The sequence below is a fragment of the Macrosteles quadrilineatus genome, unplaced genomic scaffold, assembly GCF_028750875.1.
Source record: "Macrosteles quadrilineatus isolate MER2022 unplaced genomic scaffold, UCM_ALF_1.0 Scaffold_1__1_contigs__length_201487025, whole genome shotgun sequence".
NCBI classification, from domain to species: Eukaryota; Metazoa; Arthropoda; class Insecta; order Hemiptera; family Cicadellidae; genus Macrosteles; species Macrosteles quadrilineatus.
In genome coordinates, this window is record NW_026542594.1 from 180,631,374 (window position 1) to 180,653,799 (window position 22,426).

General features: G+C 35.6%; 1 protein-coding gene across 1 annotated transcript; it reads right to left on the reverse strand.

The window, feature by feature from the left end:
• Positions 1 to 125: 125 nt before the first annotated feature.
• On the reverse strand, positions 126 to 21,470 carry LOC129003000 (uncharacterized). The gene is made up of 6 exons (XM_054431182.1): positions 21,363 to 21,470; positions 10,720 to 11,228; positions 8,749 to 8,875; positions 7,217 to 7,418; positions 1,311 to 3,008; positions 126 to 139 (listed from the first exon to the last, which is right to left on the reverse strand). Exons 1-6 carry the CDS (start codon positions 21,369 to 21,371, stop codon positions 126 to 128), a joined length of 2,559 nt encoding a protein of 852 aa, XP_054287157.1. The 5' UTR covers positions 21,372 to 21,470.
• Between the last annotated feature and the right edge of the window lie 956 nt (positions 21,471 to 22,426).

Consider the following 22,426-nt stretch of genomic DNA (forward strand, 5'->3'; position numbering starts at 1 on the left):
TTTAAGAATATTTAAAGAAAGGATTGATCTTTTTTTACTGTCTCTTTGATATTTCCTGGATTTGTACAAATCATGCCAGTTGCTTTGATAGCAAAGACTTTTGATTGTCACATCTGATTTCATGATTAGTTGTTCTTCCCTAAAACATGTTTTAATCATAATATCTGGCTTGTAATTAATATCTTTGTTGGGTTCCTCTGCAAAAGACTGAACAGATTTTGTAAACAAAGGATCTTCAGTCTCATCTGTTAGTGATGTTTCAGAAATTTTGAGTAAGCCAGCAGTAATACTATTGGACTCAAGTTCGTCAAGTCTATTTTCATTCTTCTTGTTTTCAAGTGTATAGCACCTTAACTTTGCTGGCTGTTTCTCCTTCGTATTAATTTCAATCTTGTTTACCAAGTTTTCTTGTTGTTTTAATAGTTCCATTCTATTTTGTGGAGACATTTTTAATTTTGTTGCCAGAAGTTCTACATCCTCTTTACGCACATTGATCTCGTTTTCCGATATGTTATTTTTAATGGGTCTTATTTTACGAGTGATGTCTACTAAAGCTGTAGATTGCTCAGGTCTGTGAGATTCTTTAACACCTGATGACTTTCTCTTTTTGTTTGGGTTTCTTACAACATTTTCAGCTCCCACACAAGTTGATGAAGTGCAATGTTCACACACTTGCTGTGAGGTTAAGGACCTCATGTTATAATGTTTCATTGCTTCGGGTGATCTGGGAGAAAATAGATGATTAGTATATGTTGGTGAGTGCGGAATAGTTTTCTTTGTAGAACTGTGTGAATCCTTTGTTTTAGTTGTTTTTGACTTTGAAACCGTTTGTGATTTAGTTGTTTTTGAATTTCTTCTTTTGGTAGATTCTGAAGTTTTGATTGTGCAAGATTTAGCTTTGGCTTTACTAGAGCTTACATCGTAATATTGTAAACATGGTTTCATTTTCGGGGACAAACGCAATTCATAACGGGCTAGTGAAGTTGGTGACCGCTGAGGTGATCTAGCTTCAGTATCATATGATTGAAAGGAAGTAAAAAGGCTATTTTGAGAAAGCAGAGCTTGAACTTCTCTTGGGACTTTCTTTGGCTTAACTATATTTTTGGGAGATGAGAGGAGCAAATCAACATTTTTACTAACTTCAGTAATCGTATCAGGAGTGTTAGGAGTCAATTTGGACATTTGTTTGTCAACAAATTTCAAGCCTTGACTGGTTTGGTTAAGACATGGGCTTTTTTCATTTTTCTCTGAAATGTGATTGATATCCTCTAAAACGACGTAACATTCTTTTTTGACTGCTTCAATCTCACTTGCAGTGTGGCTGTCACTACTAGGCTTTCTCTCTTTTTTAATTACACTTGGTTTGGGAGCTGCTTCAATCTCACTTGCAGTGTGGCTGTCACTACTAGGCTTTCTCTCTTTTTTAATTACACTTGGTTTAGGAGCTGCCTCAATCTCACTTGCAGTGTGGCTGTCACGACCAGGCTTTCTCTCTTTTCTAATTACACTTGGTTTAGGAGCTGCCTCAATCTCACTTGCAGTGTGGCTGTCACTACCAGGCTTTCTCTCTTTTATAATTACACTTGGTTTAGGAGTTGCCTCAATCTCACTTGCAGTGTGGCTGTCACTACCAGGCCTTCTCTCTTTTTTAATTACACTTGGTTTAGGAGCTGTCTCAATCTCACTTGCAGTGTGGCTGTCACTACCAGGCCTTCTCTCTTTTTTAATTACACTTGGTTTAGGAGCTGCCTCAATCTCACTTGCAGTGTGGCTGTCACTACCAGGCTTTTTCTCTTTTTTAATTACACTTGGTTTAGGAGATTTATTCTCTTCTCCGCAACTATTTTTTGGTTTCACCTCAATGAAAGTTTCAACAGGCTCAGGGCTTAAATCGACAAGGTCTTTTCTAAGATCACATAAGACTGGGAATTCACTTAAGTTGCTACTGTGTGTTGGTGAAAATAAAGTTTTGCGTCGCTTTGGATAATCAGTCTGTAAGTTCAACTCTATAGGTCTTTTATCACACTTTACTTTAAGAGGCCTTATCGGACTAAGTATTGATGGAATTTGAGTTACCTCACTAAGAATATCTATGATTTCTAAATATTCTGGAGACTGAATCTTGTTATTAATTACTTGGTCATTGCTACTGGCTTGTGTGCTTTCCTCTAAACCTATTTCGTCTGACTTTACACTCAATTTAGTTTTATTATTTAAAGCACCAATTTCAGGGCTCACCATACTATGTGCCTTCTGGGTCCCAGGCATCTTAACAGGGCTTGGTGATGAAATGGGATGGTCTTCATCACACATTTCCTCATCGACTGGCAAAACTGGTTTTTTAAAAGATTGTAATGCTTTAATGCCATAGGAGTCCGTTTTCTCTGAGCTATCATATACTTTTTCCTCTGTAGAGTTCTTTCGCTTATTAAACAGAATCGTTTGGTCCAATTCCACGCTGCATTTGGTTTTACTATCAACAGTTTCACCTCTTGAGCTAACCCTACTGACTTGCTTCTGGGTTTCAAAAATCTCAACAGGTCTTGGTGATAAAACAGAAATGTCTTCATCAGACATTGTCACTTCTTTAGTGTTGACTCTGAGAACAACTGGATTCATGGGTGATGATGGTGATACTTTTATGTCACCAGTTTCGATACTATTTGATGCATTTTCTTTTGGAGAGTTCTTATGCATTGTGATCAAAACCATTTTGGTTTTTGAATTTATATGGGGTTTTTTATTTAGGGCAGGTTCATGTACGACTGCTTTAGTCTCAATATTTTCTTCAACAGCAATTGTAGACGGCATATTTTGAAAACTTGTACTGCAATCGTCAACTCTATTAATGTCTTCAGAGGATACTTGTACCGAACATAGCATTGTCTGAGGACAGTTAGCTGTTTGACTATTCTGTTTAAGTTTTGAAGATTCCTCATCTTCGAATTCATTATTTTGGTACATGTCTTGATCTGGGGTTGATGGTGTGGGAGGTAAGTTCATGTCACCTGCAAGGAAAACATACAGTTAAGACAATAAAATTAAACATAAAATTAACAGTGAAAGTAAGTTTTTAAAGGGACATTTAAAAAAAACACTGGGAAGTAGTTGTTATGATACAAGCATGATTAGTTCCCTTTGTCGGCAAGCCTCGCACAGGATTTCATGTGAGGACCGTAAACACCTACCCAGGTGAGTCATGTGCGATATTTTCCACCACACAACAAGCAACAAATTAACAGGATAAGTAAAACACAACTCAAAATACAATCACAATACAGTTTGATAACAGTACCTACACTATTGAAAATTAGGTAATTAGTGATGTAGCCTACTAAGCAAACACTTTTAACATTAGAAAAGGTTCCCGTGAACAACTGTTGCGATCACGGCAACATAACTTTAATTTCCCGCGGTGGAGGGAAAATTGGCTTTCGTCTGGTCTTCCTAATTTGGGACAGTTCCCGGTTTTCTCGCTGTCCTGATCAGTTGAACATTCTGATACAGTAAAACCTCACTAACTTGACTATTTGTGGACTCAGAGTTTGTCGAGTTATCCAGAACACCAATGAATAGATTCATAAAAGACTACTTTTTACAAATAAATTTATTACTAACATGAGTATTTTTACATATTGAGTAAACAATCATCAAAGACATGCTGAACATTAAATGTTGAATTTAAATTCAAACTAAATATTCTTTAAAAATTTTCCTATTTTTGTAGGCGCCCTGTCAGCTGGTGACTGTCGAGTAAGTGAGGTTCTATTGTAATAATAAGTTTATTTAATTTACAATTACAAACTACAATGAACTAAATTTGAAAACAAAGTAGTAAAATAAATAGAAAAAACAAGTTTTTTACAAAGTTCTTTCTTTGGCTCGTCTTTGGATTTGTTCATATGTCGATATTGTAGCACAACGGATTGAGTTATCAAATAATTAAATAACTTACGTCATCAATCCATAAATTTCTGTGGAGTACGCGTTTCAACCATCAGGTAATCCTCAGCTCCACTGTCACTAGGTTGAATCTGTTTCTATGTTGCTTTGTAGCAACAGCGTCGATGTATTAAATAAATAGTCCAAACACATTTTACATTTATCACACATACACGACGACACGTACGAAACATTTAGGTAACGAAATACTATGATATAACACCGTGCGCACGGCTGGACGGGCTCAGGTTTGCGGCTACACTCCGCAAATCAAAGGTTGTGTAGCCGCAAACCTGAGCCCGTCCAGCCGTGCGCACGGTGTTATATCATAGTATTTCGTTACCTAAATGTTTCGTACGTGTCGTCGTGTATGTGTCATAAATGTAAAATGTGTTTGGACTATTTATTTAATACATCGACGCTGTTGCTACAAAGCAACATAGAAACAGATTCAACCTAGTGACAGTGGAGCTGAGGATGACCTGATGGTTGAAATGCGTACTCCACAGAAATTTATGGATTGACGACGTAAGTTATTTAATTAGTTGGATTTGTTTATAAAGAAGAATAGCCAAAGTGCTAGTCCCTATAAGAAATTTCCAAATTATACCTTTGGAATTACCTTTTAAATTATTATTACTAGTGGTTGAAAACTCGGCCAAAACCATGTAATGTACACGTATTGACTATTGGATACTGAAGTAGGCATCCCATTTATATGGACCAGATGCTGTGTCATTTTTTTTATTAAAAAAACATTTAGTTGTGTGAGCCAGTCGCGGAATGTGTGTCTTAAATTATATTTTCTACCTTATTTTTTGTTGCTGACAAAGTTGATGGGTCATAACAGTTGATATAGCTAATAAACATGTGATTGTAATTCCTTCCATTTGTTTGGATTTTCTGTTTATATTTCGTTGTTATTTCGTCACCAGCATAGCAACCCATAAAGCCCATGTTAATTTTTTTATAATTTCAAATCCATTTTTCGAGCTTATTGTTTAGCCTATTTTAATTGTTAACCCTTTCAGTGCTAGGCCAATAATTCATATTTTGTAAGACTTTTTTGTTTGCCTTTTAATTCCATTACCTGTTGTTGAATTTTAACTGTCATGTTGTCACTATTTTATTAATTAGGCTAATTTTGAATAATGACACAATAAGAAAATATATAAGAAAGATAAATCCCGGTATTTGTAGTAAACATTAAATAAAACTTAGTTTTTGTTGTAATTTTCCTGGTTTTCCTATAAATTTTTATGTTCTGATAGCATTATTTGAAACCGAAATCTCATAAAATCAAAAGACATATAGTTTACAATGTAATATTGAATTTAACCCTGATTTAGTTGGACGAGGTTATCGTAATATAGCCATTTTAGGGAAACTAATGTTTTGCAGCAAAGTCTCAGGAACACATTTACTACTACTAAAACTAAAAGATTGCATCTAAATAGTCCGTGACTAACTGGTGCTGCTACCTAGTAACGCATTGAACAACAATCTGCAGCGCCATCTGTTCGCAATCGGTGGCGACAGCTTAAATACAGGTTTTTGACTCCCCAGTCTTCAAGCACAGATAGCCGAGAAGGCTAGGGCGTGTGTCACTTGGCCAGTGGCATTCGTCTGCTCGGGTTCGAATCCCGTCCTGTGTGGCAAATAATTGGTGACCTGTGTGTTTGTAGCGATATACTACAACCACTGTGGCATAGTGAGGTGTTCATAATCCTTGGTTTAGACATACACCTCGAAATCATCGGATTGGGCGAATCTTTTAGCTAAGTGGTTGGTAGTGTATCCTATGAACATACAGGTCACCAATGGCCGTTTTGCTATTTTTTTTTAAATAACCTTCCTCTCTATATCCCTTAGGGTTTTTTTAAAACAACGATATATCATTTCATAGCACTGAAAGGGTTAAAGGGATTTTGCACATCTACAGGAAAATATCTTTCTAACAGTATACGCACATTTTCCCTGTGATGCACACGAGCTGAGAAAAAAGGTTTTAAAGAAACATGCTTGCCTATTAATATATAGATTATAGAATAACCAATAAAAGTGTAAAACTACTATTTTTTACACATAAACTTTTAACTATATTTTAACCCTCCGAGTGTCCCTTGTTTTGGCCTTAATGTCTGCCTATTATTTGCTCATTTGCAAGGTTTTATTAAAACGGATCTGAGAAGCTTGAAAACAATGTTAATTATACTGTTCTATATACCATTTTGTTTGGAAAATCATGGGCTTCAATATTATACATAAAACATAAGGAAAATTTTTTTCAAAAAAATTTTTAAGGTAAAAAAAAATATTTTGGAAAATTTTCAAAAAAAAAAATTAGTTTGCGCTCAATGAAATTGTATAAATTATAGGCCTATAAATATTTGAAAATGGCTACTTTGTTCTAAATTTTATGAGGATTACAAATATATAATAATATAAGGAAGTAGATTTGCAAATAAATAAGTTATGGGCAAAAAACTGATTTCAGTACATAGCGTTTAGCTAAGAATCCATAGCCTAACCATAGCTAGGAATCTGGCTGATAATTTACATCAATATCACTACCTACTTCTTCAGGATCATCAACCAGCCCTTCAAAATCACTTAAATCTTCTTATAATGCACCACGTATATCACTACTTTTGATTTTTAACACTAAAACAATGATAAACGTAATAAAACACATCAGAAATCGGTACGAGGTTAACCAAGCTGTTTACAAATAAGCACGTCAGCTGTCTGCTACAATATTTTCGGAACTAAAATGAAAAGCGCTTAGAGACAGACCTCCGGAGAAAGCTCTGAATCTGACAAATAAAACGATACCTAACTCGATCCAGTTTAATCCGATTTTTTTCAGTCATAGAGGCTTCGCCGTAAACAGTGTTTGTGAGTCGATGCATCGACACAAAACACTACACAAGGTGTGTTATGTGTCGAAGCATCGACAAATAACACTCAAAGGGTTAAATCCAAAACTTTTCTAAAATCTTAAAATATCTACAAATATTTGGGTTAAGCATACACTAATAATAACACAATAACAAAATAAATGTCCAGAATCATTCAAACTATCCATTCAAATGTTTAACTGATATCCAAATTTCTGTTGATATATTTAATAGCTATTCATAAAATTCTTTTAGAGCCAAAAAGTAGAATAAATGTTTTAAGACCTCAATACTCAAACTGACCATATTTCTTTGAATAATAATATACAAAGTGTAACAGGTGTATCACAGATTAGGAAGAAAATGCTACTTGCCTGTTGGTGACAATAGCTCTTTCTTAATACGTTTCACTCCCCTTTTTTTATAGTCCTCGTTTTTCTGTGTTAGCTTTTTTATCATCTCTGACTGTTGGTTTTGCAAAAAAGAGTCATTCACTATTTGATTTTCCAATTGTAGTATTTTTTCTTCCAAAAGAGTTTTCTGTTCTAGAAAGGATGTTTGGCAGTTTTGGCATGCCTGAAAAAAATAATTACAAATGATAATAATTACAAAAATTATAAATAAAATAAAGGACACGATAGTATTTTAGCTGATTAAAAGAATGTCCCTACAAGTTTCTGGTTATTGTTGTATATCAAGTATGTGTATACAATTATAGTAGGCCTATACAATTAATGTTCATTTTTTATAAAATTAAAGGTCAATGTCAAAGTCATCTTTACTGTCACATAACATTTTTTTAATTGCTCTAGCACAGCCAGACAAAACAGGCGACATTGTCAAACCATACTAAAATAAACTAGCTTATTGGTAAAAATAAATACATAGTAACAAAACAAACAATTCACAATGATTTGTCTTCAAGAAACTGATCTATACTATAATAATTCTTTTCCAACAAAAAATCTACAATTTTTTTAAAGATAGGATGATTTTTAAAGATAAGATTTTAAAGATACCTACTAATCCTATTATTAATTTGTAGTACCCAAGCAAATTGTTAAAAAATCTTTTACCTATATAAGAAGGTGTCCTTTCCACAAGATTCAATCTGTGTAAAGGATATTGAAAATCTGTATGAAACCTAGTGTTATAATTGTGCCAACTATTTTCACTGTGGAGTTTTTCAAAATTTGATTTCACATGCAATAAACATTTAAGAATATAGAAATTAGGGACGGTTAAAATTTTTAATTCTTTAAAAAGTTGTTTGCTAGAACATTTTACGCAATACGGGTTTAAAAGTCATAATTCTAAGTATTCTTTTTTGAAGTTTAAAAAGTTGATACGGAAAATGGATGAAATATATTTTTTTTCAGGCAGTAGTAGGGCTACAAGGCCTTTATTTTTAAAGACATGTTTTTAGGCGAGGTTTATTATATTGATCAGCTTGTGGGCTTCACTCACCTTAATTTGTTAATCCAGGACTCGTTAAAATGTAACACAACGAAGACACAATCACACTACATACACACACATAAAAAATCATCCTTTACGACGTTTTGGGGGACATTTTTGGTCCTGCGTAACGTCGAAGTAAATCCAAGGACGATTTTTAATGTGCGTGTATGTTGTGTGATAGTGTCTTCCTTGTGTTACATTTTGACGAGTCCTAGATTAACAAATTAAGGTGAGTGAAGCCCACAAGCTGATCAATAAGGCCTTTTCTTACAATTAACCTGATATGTCAATCAAGTATTATAAATCAACACAAATACATAACAGATCTCCCAGTACACAGTGTATTAAGTGCTCTTTTCATCATTCAAGTCATCTGACATTAAAAATTCCTTGACCGAGACTTTATTTCCTTCGGAAGTCGCAAATTATGTTAGTCATAACTCACCTCACATGTCGTTTGTAAAGACTGTTTCAAAAACATCAAATCTGCGGCATTGTCATCTAAACTACCCTTCACTGCTTGTAGTTCCTCGGATAGTGTCATTGTAGCCTTCCAGCTGTTATAGTCAACACTGGAAAAATCAAACATCACCAACATGTAGTAAAATCCTGATCCTCTTAACCCCTTAACCGCCATCTAAGTAGCCTAGTCAAAATCCGCCATTGCCACTTACTTTGCCGTTTTTTGACGATTTTTACTTGTGATTTAAAAAATTGTACCAGTTGTTTTTTTAAAGAAAATAGTTATCAATATTGTTTGTAGACATCTTCAAAAACATTAAGCTTTAACAATTTTTTAATTTGAGATTGGGGGGGGGTGGGGTTCGGGGGTTTCTTGAGTTAGGCCTATGATAAAAATTAGGCCTACAATAAAGTCTACAACTCTAATAAATCGTCATCCTCAAGCATGTCACCAGCCATTACGACTAATATTTACTACTGATTCAACACTACCAAGTAAATAACCACCAAAAATCACAATTATAATGACACGCATAATGTACGTAAGCATTACGTAAGCTTCCGCAAGCACAAGTTTTACTGAAACTACGAACAGAACTGATCGGGACCATTACTGACCTATAATACCACTAAAATCCACCAGATTGCAGCACTAGTCAAGCAGCACTGTCAACAACTTGTTTACGTACGTATATCAGAGATAAGGCGGGAAGTGAGCTGTTAAAAATAAAACACAACAGCTGATTACGTCAACACGAGATAACTCGTACGTGGCGGTTGCTCTGAAAACTAGTATCGCCCGGCATATCTCGTGCGTGGCGGTTAAGGGGTTAATAGCTATTTCCAAACTAGTGCCCTTTCTATTTTTAACTTTCAATTCAACATGCATCAACAAAAGCGGCATTGCAAGCGCTTTGAGGCATACCTTATAGCTGTCACACTCACGCCTCACTTTCCTAGTTGGGTTAAGACGACGCTATTCTGATAGGAGGAATTGGTGCGGTATATTTAGCGTTATTGAAAATTTCACAAAAGTAAGAAATCAAGGTGTACAATGTGGAAAAAGGAGTACTAATACAACTCACAATTTGTCTTATTTATTTATTTTATTTTAAGGAGTGATAAATTTTCTCTGGACGATTTTTCAAATATATAAAGCAGTTGTAAGTTAAAACGCACAGAAATAAAAGGCTGGTGGATCATCTTGCGCTTTGGAATGGAGCTCTTTTGGAATAATTTCGGGCATGCCATGACGCATGCGTTACTTGCGTCCATCTGCGTCAAGGCATACGCTTGGCGTACACAAAAACGCACGAGTGTGCACATAGTTATTCAGGGTCAAAAAGCCAACAAGGGATCAAACCGATGGTATTTTTGTAGAGTTAAATTCTTGGTCAATGGGGTGATTTGGGTAATATCATCATAGTCAAATAAAAACATTTAACTTATATGTATAGTGTAGTTATAAATGCAACAAATAAGTGTGTTGCAGTAAACAAGATAAGTTAACAGTACATATATGAAGTATAATCTTTAATTCCAATAAATGAATCAAAGCTGCACTAAGTCTGCTAACAGACAAAACTATCTACGCTTCAAATAAAGTATGCCTAAATTAAAATTACTAAGAAAACTGTCAAATACTAACAAGTTAACTGATTTCCAACTTCCAATAGCCATTCTGTTGTTTTTGAGAGTCCCCCATATTTGGATTTGAAAAAGAATCTAAAGGCAATCAATTTCGTTTATTACCAACTTCAATAAAACTGTAGACCCTCAAAATAAGGTGATCAAAATTGGACAACAGCCATACATTACAGTTTTTGATTACGTGGTCTTTATAAGAATTTAATGTTAAGATCAAACTCAAATGAATAATATATATGTTTAATATGATCATATGAACTTTTATTTTAATCTTAGTCCACTACACCATATAACATAGGTTACTTACATTTGCATGTTTGCTTTCAAAAATTCTGCAATAACCTGTGCTCTTTCTTTTGCACTATTACACCATTTGTTTTGTTCCTTTGTCATGTTGTCTAGTTCAGAAGTTAATAAGTTTTTCTCTTCTTCTAAGTTGTTAATTTTCAAGTTTGCTTCTTGAAGACTGGTGCAGAACGCATTGTGTCTTAAGCACTTTGCATTTAAGGATTCCAGTTCTTTCAGTTTCTTCTGGATTGCGTTGTCTTTTTCTCTTAAAATACGGTTCTTTTGTCTCAAAATACTGTCCTTTTGTTTTACAGTTTTTTGTAATCGTTTTTTTGTTTCATCAATGTCATATTTTAACTTTTCCTTCATATAACAGTAGTCGGAGAGTTTGAGAACACGACATCCTATTTGCGCATTTGTTTTATCAATCTCATCTCTAAGTCTCATATTCTCTTTTTCTAGAGCGAGGTATTGCATTTTCATTTCACAATCCTTATATTTGCAGTGCGAGCAGCACCCTCTCGGAATCTACAAACAAAGTCAATTCATTGAAATACAAATTCAGGTAAACAATTATTAATTGACACTGCTTTATAAAACAAACAGTAAGAACAGTATCCCTCCACCAAGCTGAATCCACTTTTTATAAAAGTGGCTTTAACCAGCCCACACAACAAGGGAGTGAAGGTATGCTTTAATGAACAGTGAATGTGTGTTGATTATGGATTAGAGCCAGTGCTAAAATCAACACAGCAATGGCATACCTAATAAGCTAATAAGCTACAGCGGGGTATGGACAAGGACTTAATTAATATTAAATCTAACATATTCAATATTAAATGGAAAATTCACTAAAAGAACAAAACAAATAAATATGAACTGTTAACAAATAGTTTTGGAGAATATATGATTGAGAACAGATTAAAGACAAAAAAATCAGCAAAAAAAAAATTAAAATTCAGCTGAGTTGAATAACTTTTTTTACTATCTTAAATTTAAATAAACGGTATCAGCATTCTGACACATACTTTCTCCCATAAGCTTGCCAACAACCTTTATCGTAAGTAAGCGGTGAGAGTAAATATACGGAAATGGGATTTGTACAATTTTCTTCAGAATTTAAAGGACTATAACATACTAAATTTTTATCAAAATCGTTCGAGCCAATTTTGGAAAAATCTGATTTTCCGTTATTTTATGGGGTTTTATGGGAAAATAACATAATTTACAATAACTTTTGAATCGTAATTTTTACAGAAATGGGATTTGTAAAATTTTCTTCAGAATATAAAGGACTATAATATACTAAATTTTTATAAAAATTGTTCAGGCCATTTTTGGGAAAATCCTATTTTTCCGTTATTTGGGGTTTTATGGGAAAATCCCCATTAAAATAAAAATTTCTAAAAAATGAAAAACTATCACAATTGTAAGGACCATAACATAACATACAGTGTTAAATCAAAACCGGATTTTTGTCTAAAATCCTATTTTTTCGTTATTTTATGCGGTTTTTATGGGAAAATAACATAATTTACCATAACTTTTGAACCGTAATTTTTACAGAAATGGAATTTGTACCATTTTGTTCAGAATTTAAAGGGCTACAACATACTAAATTTTTATCAAAATCGTTCGGGCCATTTTTGAGAAAATCCGATTTTTCCGGTTTTTTATGGGTTTTTATGGGAAAATCCCCATTAAAAGTCAAAATTTCAAAAAAATGAAAAAAACGCCTGGAGATACTATGGATTAGAACCTACATACCAAATTTCATCGAAATCGGACCACAGGTGTAGTCTCTAGCTCTGTACACATCCAGACACACAGACACACACACACACACACACACACACACACACACAGACATCACTTCGAAAACCACTTTTTTGGGTCCAGGGGGACCCAAAACGAATATATCCACTCAAAACTCAAACTCGAAAATTTTGACGAAAACAATACTTTCTCCATATACTATGGTATAGGGGGAGAAAGTAACCAGAGGGGAACTTTGTTTACTTTACCAACTGGTGAGCCAATTCAGAATTTCTTAAGACCAGTTGGTTGCTTTTAGGGTTTTGATTTGGGTTTACTTTGTGAAGGGCTTTAAGGGTATAGCAGCCTTCAAAATTTTGGTTGTTATATAGGCTATTGTTAAATAACATGGAAATTTTAAATGAACAATTTTTTTATTTTCTCTGTAACTGTTGTGTTCGTGGGTTGAGTTGGACTTAGGAAGTGGACTACTGAAATAAATAAATACGATAGTTTTACATGTTTAACACACGGCTACAAACGGGTGGTTAAAGTTTGAGTTTTGGAGGTAGACTGGCTGTTGAAGGGACGGACGTACATGGACGGTGGTGTGATGTAGGTGGAGAGGGGATCAAATGATGTTTGTAGCCAATGAGATTTATTGAAAATCATACGATCACAGTGGCGTGATGTACAAGGAAATCATAGTTACAACGGATATTAATATTCTTAAGATATATTACAATTTCCTCCCTTTTAAATTTGAACAAAACACTGCAAAAAAATGTGAACTTTGAATATATAGTCCATTGGTGGTAGAGTGATATTTCTTGACGCTTAACCTAATCAACAATCAGAAAAAGTATAATAATCATTAAGTATAACATAGTATTAAACATCAAGAATCATGGTAAACATAAAAAACACACACAAATACAAATCGGTAAAACAATCATAAGTCTAATCTATTTACAGGTTTCCTAACGCGTTCAGGATTGCGTCGTGGTTGACTTTGACAGGTGTTATTACTATTACTACTATCACTACTACGCACAGCTGATTTTACGCACGCGGATACGGGCATAGTACTATGTGCGGGGGAAGGGGGGAGTGACTTCCTGGCTGGTGGTGTAGTGCTGGAGAAGCGGGGAGTGACCTCCTACCATTCGCTGGGGTGGTTGCCATGCCAACCGGCTTGCTGACTACGTCCTTGGCGGGGGAAGAAGTACAATGCCTCTGGTATTGCGGCGTTGCCAACTCTGGGTCTGAGCTAGCGGATGTAGGGGTTGCCACGTTTCTATGTACAATATTTTCAGCAAAACCCGTATCTCTGTGCAGCGGACTGTTATTTAAACCGATCAGCTGATCAATGTGACGCTTAGTAACAATGCCTGAACTTAACTCTATTTCATACATAACAGGACTGATTTGCTTGTGTACAGTACCCTGTAACCATTTGTTGTTTGACCTGTAATCTCTCATCAAACAGTTTGACCTGGATAAACTATCCTAGTACTCTTTGACTTAAAACTATTTTTACATTCTTCTTGTTTCTTATTTACAAAATGTGTTACGTTTGGTCTCAATAGATCCAAACGGGTGCGCAGTTTTCTGCCAAACATCAGTTTACTGGGTGTTTCATTGGTAGTTGAGTGAACAGAGTTTCGATAATCGAATAGTATTCTACTCAAGGCTACGTCAACATTTACATTGTCATAAAAGCGCGCTTTATTTTGTCTTTAGCAAACTTAACGCTGTTTTCAGCTTGCCCATTACTTTGAGGATGGTAAACAGGACTGAAAGTATGTCTGATACCGTTCATTTCCATGAAATGTTTGAATTCAGCTGACGTAAATGGTGGTCCATTGTCAGAGTGTAGATTAACAGGTAATCCAAACCTACTGAATAAATCTCTTAAAAACTGTATAGCTAGTTTTGCGGAAGTTGAACTAACTTCACCTACTTCCAACCATTTTGAGTGAGCGTCAATAACGATCAAATACATTTTATTTTTGAAAGGCCCTAGGTAGTCAACATGAATGCGTTCCCAAGGAGCGATTGGGTAGTGCCAAACGTGTAATTGGCTTTTGGACGGATTGTTCCGTTCCCGAAGACAGGAAGAACAGCTGTTAGCTATGTTGGTGATGTGTTCATCAATACGCGGCCACCAGACATAGGATCGAGCAACCGACTTCATTTTCACGATGCCTAAATGGCTAGAGTGAAGCTCTTTAAGTACATAGTCCCTTAAAGTTACTGGTACGACTACTTTATAACCCCACAAAATAATCCCAAATTCAACTGTCAGTTCGTTCTGTCTTTGGAAATACGGAGCAAGTTCTTCGTTTCCCTCTGGAATGACATTAGGCCATCCGTTTACAATATAACCGGTTATATTTTACTTAAAACTGGGTCTTTCTGTGTTTCTGACTTTACATGTTCAAATGTCAAAGGTAATGAACTCTCCTGTAAACAATGTAAATAAGTACCTTGCCACGCAAACTCATCAGTAGCATTGTTGTGATTAACACTCAACGGCAATCTAGATAACATATCTGCGTTGTTTTGATCCGATTTTACATATTGAATGTCAAATTCGTAACCGGACAAGAACAAAGCATATCTTTGCATGCGACCAGCAGCAAAAATAGGCAAACCCTTTTTTGAGCCAAAAATACTTAGAAGTGGTTTGTGATCAGTGTACAAAACAAACTTTCTCCCATACAAATATTGATTGAATTTTTTGACTGCAAAAACAATAGCAAGAGCCTCTTTTTCTATTTGTGAATAGTTTCGCTCAGCTGTTGCTCGAGAGTGTGCGTGACTGATACGCTATCGGTTTCTCTACGCCATCTGGTGAGACAATACTTAACACGGCGCCTAGGCCTACTGAGCTAGCGTCTACGGCCAATTTTAAAGGTAAATTGGTGTCATAGTGAGCCAAAATAGGAGCGTTAGAGAGTAGCTGTTTTACCTTGTCAAAAGCTGCAATACAATTCTTGTCAAAATTGAAGGGTGTGTCCTTTTTGAGCAGGTTGTACATAGGACTTAATACAGTGGAACAATTAGGAATGAACTTCGAATAGTAGTTAATTAGACCTACTAAAGCTTTGACTTCTGTCACTGTTTTAGGAACTGGAGCGTTTTTTATAGCTTCTACCTTAGATTCGGAAGTGTGTAGACCTTGTTTGTCAATACAAAAACCTAAATACTCTACTTTAGGTGCAAAAAATGTACATTTACTCTTCTTAACGGTAAGACCATTTTCTTTAAGACGTTTGCAAACTTCCCTAAGCTTTTGATAGTGTAATTCATCATTTACATCTGTAATCAAAATGTCATCTAGAAAGCAAACTACATTAGGTAAATCTTGTAAACATTGTTCAATTCTGTACTGAAATATGCTAGTTGCGGATGAGATTCCGAACGGCATTCTTTGATAACTAAACAACCCTTTATGCGTACTTATGGTACATAGTTTTTTAGACTCTTCATCTAATTCAAGTTGCATATATGCTTGGCACAGATCTATTTTACTAAATTTTTCACCCTTCTGTAAACTAGTAAACAAATCATCTATTCTAGGGATTGGGTACTTTTCTACCTCTAGACTTGGGTTTAATGTAACCTTAAAATCTCCGCAAATACGGATTCCACCGTCTGGTTTAAGAACTGGAACTATGGGAGTACCCCAATCAGAACTTTTGACTGGGAGAAGTACACCTTCTTCTGTTAACTTCTCAAGCTCTTTTTCTACTTTAGCTTTAAGTGAAAAAGGTATAGACCGTGGCTTAAAGTACCGAGGTGTGGCGTTAGCTTTTAATTTAAATTGAACTGGTTCACCTTTGTATTGACCTAATTTATCAGTGAAAACCTCGGGAAATTCTTTAAACAATTCTTTGGTTAGTTCAGTGCAATGTTTACTATGTACAGTTTGATCGATACTAGCGTTATTATCAATGCCAAAAATTTTATCTTTGAAAGATATTTCCACACCAAGGCTCTGAAGCCAATTACGTCCTATCAGAGGATGAGCTCCCTTCTTAATTACATACAATTCTAGACATTTGCTTACTCCTTGATACTGTACATCTACTTCAATTTTCCCTAACGGAACGATTGGTTCATTTGTGTATGAACTCAGAGATAAGTCAGTGGATAACAATTTACAATTGTTGAGATTCTCATTGTAAAAGTTTTCACTACATACACTTACGCTTGCGCCTGTGTCAACTTCAAAATGAATTGGTTTTCCCTGAACTGTTAATTCTAATTTAATAGGGCTTACTTTAGCATTTTCTACTTTACTTTCATTCATTTTGAATAAATTTGGAATATCTTCCTCCTCATAGCTCTCAGCTTTAGGGTTACCATCGCTTGCACTCGTTACTGCTTCTACATAATTATGCCTACTGTTGTATCTATTACTAAAATGATGAGAATGTTGTTTTTGTGACTTACTCTTAGATCGGCAAACCTTAGCAATGTGATTCTTCTTTCCACACGCGTTACACGTTCCGTTACACCTAACAATCGACACTGATTACGTAAATGAAATGAACTTCCACAACACGAACAATGCACTTTGTTGTCGTGCGAAGAGCTGCTTTTGGGGTGATTGTGGTGACCTGAAGGTGCGGTGACGGTGACACTTGATGGTGCGCTGCTTCCGCCTGGTACTCTGCGATGGTGTGACGTCATCTTTTGTAGTTGCTCGACGTTGCGGCTCCTGTTGATCGACAAGGCTGCGGCATTTATCTCAGCGGCTTCTGCTGACGTGATGATTTTGACGGCTTGGTCCAAAGTTAGGCTGGTTTCCGCTAACAATTTTTGTTTGGTCGATTCGTTCCTGATTCCGGAGACTAGACGATCCCTCAGGTAGTCATTTAAAGATGCGCCGAAATCGCAATGTGTAGACATCTTCCTTAACTGCGCGATGTATTCCGCAGCTGATTCTCCCTCATGTTGAATTCTTTTGCTGAACTTGTATCTCTCGGCGATGAACGATGGTTTCGGGTAGAGATGATCCTTAATGATGGTCACTATTTCCTTAAAACTCTTCTTCGATGGTACGTCGGGCGTGCACAGATCCCGTAGTAAACTATACGTTTTAACACCAGCAACAGTCAATAAAGTGCTAACCTTCTTCTCCTCCTTAATATTGTTACATTCGACGAACAGTTCGAATCTTTCTATGTATGAAGACCACGTCTCGGAGTTCTGGTCGTACTCGCCGATGCTGCCAATTATCCCGGCCATGTTGGAGTAACCCGACACTTCACTACTATCTTCAAACAACGGTAGTAAGTCTAAGTCCACTTCGTCGTCCGACATTCACAAACGCGTTCGAAATTTACACTACGCGGCACAATCGAACAGTTGCATTGCGCGGTATGTAAATTTGACCGACCTCGTCGCCATTTGTTGTGTTCGTGGGTTGAGTTGGACTTAGGAAGTGGACTACTGAAATAAATAAATACGATAGTTTTACATGTTTAACACACGGCTACAAACGGGTGGTTAAAGTTTGAGTTTTGGAGGTAGACTGGCTGTTGAAGGGACGGACGTACATGGACGGTGGTGTGATGTAGGTGGAGAGGGGATCAGGTGATGTTTGTAGCCAATGAGATTTATTGAAAATCATACGATCACAGTGGCGTGATGTACAAGGAAATCATAGTTACAACGGATATTAATATTCTTAAGATATATTACAGTAACCAATCAAAACGATGGCCTGTCAGTTTTGATGTGGTACATGAAGACAAAAGAAAACCAATCTATAATCATGCAGCTCACCACAACCAAAATGTTGAAGGCTGCTATATTTTTGCTAGGACTACGTTGTTTTTGTTCGGTGATTGTTTACAGAGAAAATATAAAATAATTGTTCATTCAAAATTTCCATGTTATTCTTATGGAGAATATTATAGGATGTTGCAAGTTAGTTGACGATCAATCTTGGCTAATTTATTTATTTAATTTCATACTCCAGGCATAGACAGGCAATTATATCGACCTCCGTACCTCACCCGAAATTCAAAATTTTTTTTTCAAAATGTCCGAAATTTCACTCTGATTCCAAAAATGGTTGTCGCTTTTCTCGGAAACAATCCGTTTACCCAGAAAATCGGAAAAACCCTGAAAAATTTATTGTACGGGAAATGACATTGTGGGTACTTATTCAAATTAACCGGTAAGTTTGAGCAAGCTGGACAAGAATATGCAAGAGTTTTCAAGATCCGATGGATATTAACGGCGATACGGCTCGGAAAAGCGTTGGAAAATCTAGTTAGGACCAAAATTACCAAAGATAGGTTGGGTTAGGTTAGGTTAAGCCGGGTTTTCCTAGGCGCGGAATCGGCGAGCAGAGAGAGGAACGCGGAGAGCGGACTCCACTTGTCTTAGGCAATTTAATGTTACTGTTTTCCTGGAAGCGGAGCGGAATGCCATGTTAATTTCAATTCCGCTCTCTGCGTTCCTCACTCCGCTCTCTGCTTCCGCACCTAGGAAAACCCAGCTCTATCAATAACTTGGGTATTGTTAGTAACCTAACCCAACCTAACCTTACCTTACCAATCCTAACCTAACCCAACCTAACCTAGTTTTGGTCATTTTGGTGCTAACATAATTTTCCGATGCTTTTCCGTATCTCCTTTAAAATCCATCGGATCGTACAAATTCTTGGATATTCTTGTTCAACTTGCTCTACCGGTTAAATTGACTACCCACAATGACATTTTCCATCAAATCAATTTTTCAGGGATTTTTTGGAATCAGCGTGAAATTTCAGACATTTTGAGAAAAAATATTTGAATCTCGGGTGAGGTCCGGAGGTCGAGATAATTACCAAAACACACTTTATTAGTTTCCCTGTAGTCTCTAACCTAGGTACTCGTTAAACATAATTGTTAAATTAATAGATTAATTGAAAATCAATCCAGGCAAATGGAAATTCGCTTAGTCGGCAGGTTTGCTGCAGCGGGGGTTTTTGGGTATATTATCACACTAACGGACACACAAACGGTATATATAATATACATATATAAATAAATATATAGGCCTACTAGCAGAGTAGGCCTACCCGTCCTTTGTACGGGGTTGGCATATAAGTTTAAAATGCTTATTGCAGTTATACCGTCAAGCGGGGTAATTCTGACCCCCCAGGGGTAACATTGACCCCTTTTATTATTTTAATTATGACTAACCTATGACCATAAAAAACAAAATAACTCTTGGAATGTATTCACACAGTACCTATGTAACATTAAAAAAATATATTGTGAGTATTAATCAATATAAATAAAAATTAATCAATAAAAACATTAAAAAAGGGGTCAATCTAACCCCCGTTGACGGTACTCAAGCTTTGCGTTTGCAATGGGGGAGGACAAAGTTTGATAAAATTTGCTTCTTTAAATTGACGGTATAGGCCTACTAATGGTATTCCTACACATCTACCACAGCCTAATGTTCTACCACTTCACCTAAACAATAAAGAAAAATAAATAATTACGAATTCACAAAATATCACAAATTATTCATGTAATAATATCACAGTAGCTATAAATTATATCACAGATTGAGATTGGCTGCAACTTCAAAGGACTTAATACCTAGTCACGAATCCGCATAAAACCTGACCTACCTTCCTCACATGCCTAAATAAGAACTGATTATTTGGTTTCAAAACGAATTGATTTGATTTCATTCCGCATTAGATCAAGTCTGAACAGTTGTTTTCTCTTCTCACTCAGTCCTCACTCCTCACTCAGTACCGACCCGTCCAGACCACGCCATATTACCATTACCTTCAGTACCGCTCAATTATCCTTAGATTCGTAATCCTAACCTTCGTTTTACAGCCACTACCACTACGGCCACTTAGGAATCTCTCCGACAAAAACTGATTGCATTTTTGGATTCAGCGAAAAATACTGTAAGTAGACATATAAGTATTAGGCCTACATCATATCCCAGTGTAAATACATTACTTAAATATTTGCCTTTAAAAGATAGGCATAGTATAACTTGTTTTGACCGCTTTAAATGGCTAGGCCTAAACAAATGGGCTGCACTTTAGTTTATACTATTTATAAACTTAGGCCTATATAGATTATTCGATATATTCATTGGAATGAGTGTAGGACGTAAACTAAAGTGCAGCCAACAAATGTAGCCTAGCCTAACTGTAAGTTACACTGATATTGAGCCAGAATGGTCATAATCCATCAAAATGTGTTAGATATAAACAATTAAAACGACAAAATTAGAAGCAGCTGCACTTTACTTGACGTCCTACACTCATTTGATTGTTTTTTTCGATTCAATATTTTCATTCGATATATCGTTTGGTTAGTTAGGTTAGGTTAACCTTACCTAACTAACCAAACGATATATCAAATGAAGCAATCGATTAGTCGATATATCAATCGATATTTTCATTCGAATGAGTGTAGGACGTCAAGTAAAGTGCAACCTTAGAAGCTTTGGCCTGGGCCTGAGAAAAAATGTAGTAAAGTAAGATTGTGAAACAAAGGGCCTATCCTATTAAAGCCTTAGCGTACTTAAAAACATATGCTATAGACCCTGAGCCTATTATGAAAGATGGATAGAGAAATAATATCCTAAACTTACAGCTAAGTAATGTAGAATGTTACAGTAGCAACTAGGTTACCTACACTGATTACCTAACATAGAATTAAAATAAATAAACGGATATACATATTAAACCTCAAATATCTAGCTACAATTAATTAGGTCAATTTTTCATTACAAAATGTATAGGGGGTCTAGAGACAAGCAAGATTAAACAAGCGGCATAACCTAAACTTGAAGTCCAATTCACAATCACCTAGCTTTGTTAGCTTTGTTACAGCTAACAAAGCTTTTTCAGAAGAAACTTACCGTAGCCATGGTTAAACCGGATTTATGTTCGTCGACACTAAAAACTTTCAAAAGTATAATACAAACTTAAATTTTTATTCGATAAATACGAACAAACGAACACAAAACGTATCTGCAGCGGCACGGCGGCATGTCTTCACTTCACAGTTCACTTCACTACTCTTCTACTTCTTCTTGTTTGTTTTGTCTTTTTTCAAGCTATGCTGAATGCTGGTTGAGTGGAGATTGAGTTGATGTTTTAGTTTTTCATTTTATTTTTTCATTTTTTTCTTATTTGCCTTTTTATAGTGCTTAAAATATTGTAGTGTAGCTTAAGATACACATTTTTCTGATTCGATGCTTTAAAATTCTACTATACTAGGGGTCGTCCAATGGTCGAAAACTCGCAATAACTTCAGTAATTTTTGTCCGAGTTTAATAAAATTTAGCTTGAAGGTGTTAAGACGTGATAAACTTGAATGAGTTCGCGAGCCAGCATAATCGGACTATGGGAACGGGGTGTTATGGGGGGTTTCATCGGGTAAAAATTGGGCTTTATCTTTTTTGACCCTCAAAACATAACATTTCCCAATTTCTCTTTACACTATTTCAAGGAACTTAAAAAACAAATAATTTAGTATATAGAAGTGTCTTTTTAGGGTTACTGGTTATGAGGAAATTTCAAAAAATTGTAAATTGATTCCTATGTTATTCTTATGGAGAATAATTTAACTTTGGTAGTTTGCTTGTTTGTTTTGATCAAACTTGGTAAATTTATTTATTTTATACCAAGCTATTCATATTTTACTAAAACACACTTTACCCTCCCTGTAGCAGCAAACCTTGGTAATTGTTAAACCAATTGTTATTTAAATAAAATTCTAATACTGGTAAATGGAAATTCGGGGACAGCTCACTTACTCTACAGATCATAGACTATACGAGCTTTTTAAATAATATTGAAGGTTCACTTGCACTACAGGCTCGTATACTATACGAGCCTATCGAAAATAAAAAATAAATGAAGAGGGTTCACTTACTCTACGAATCATTGTGCCTATGAGCCTCGTGTATTATATTTAAAA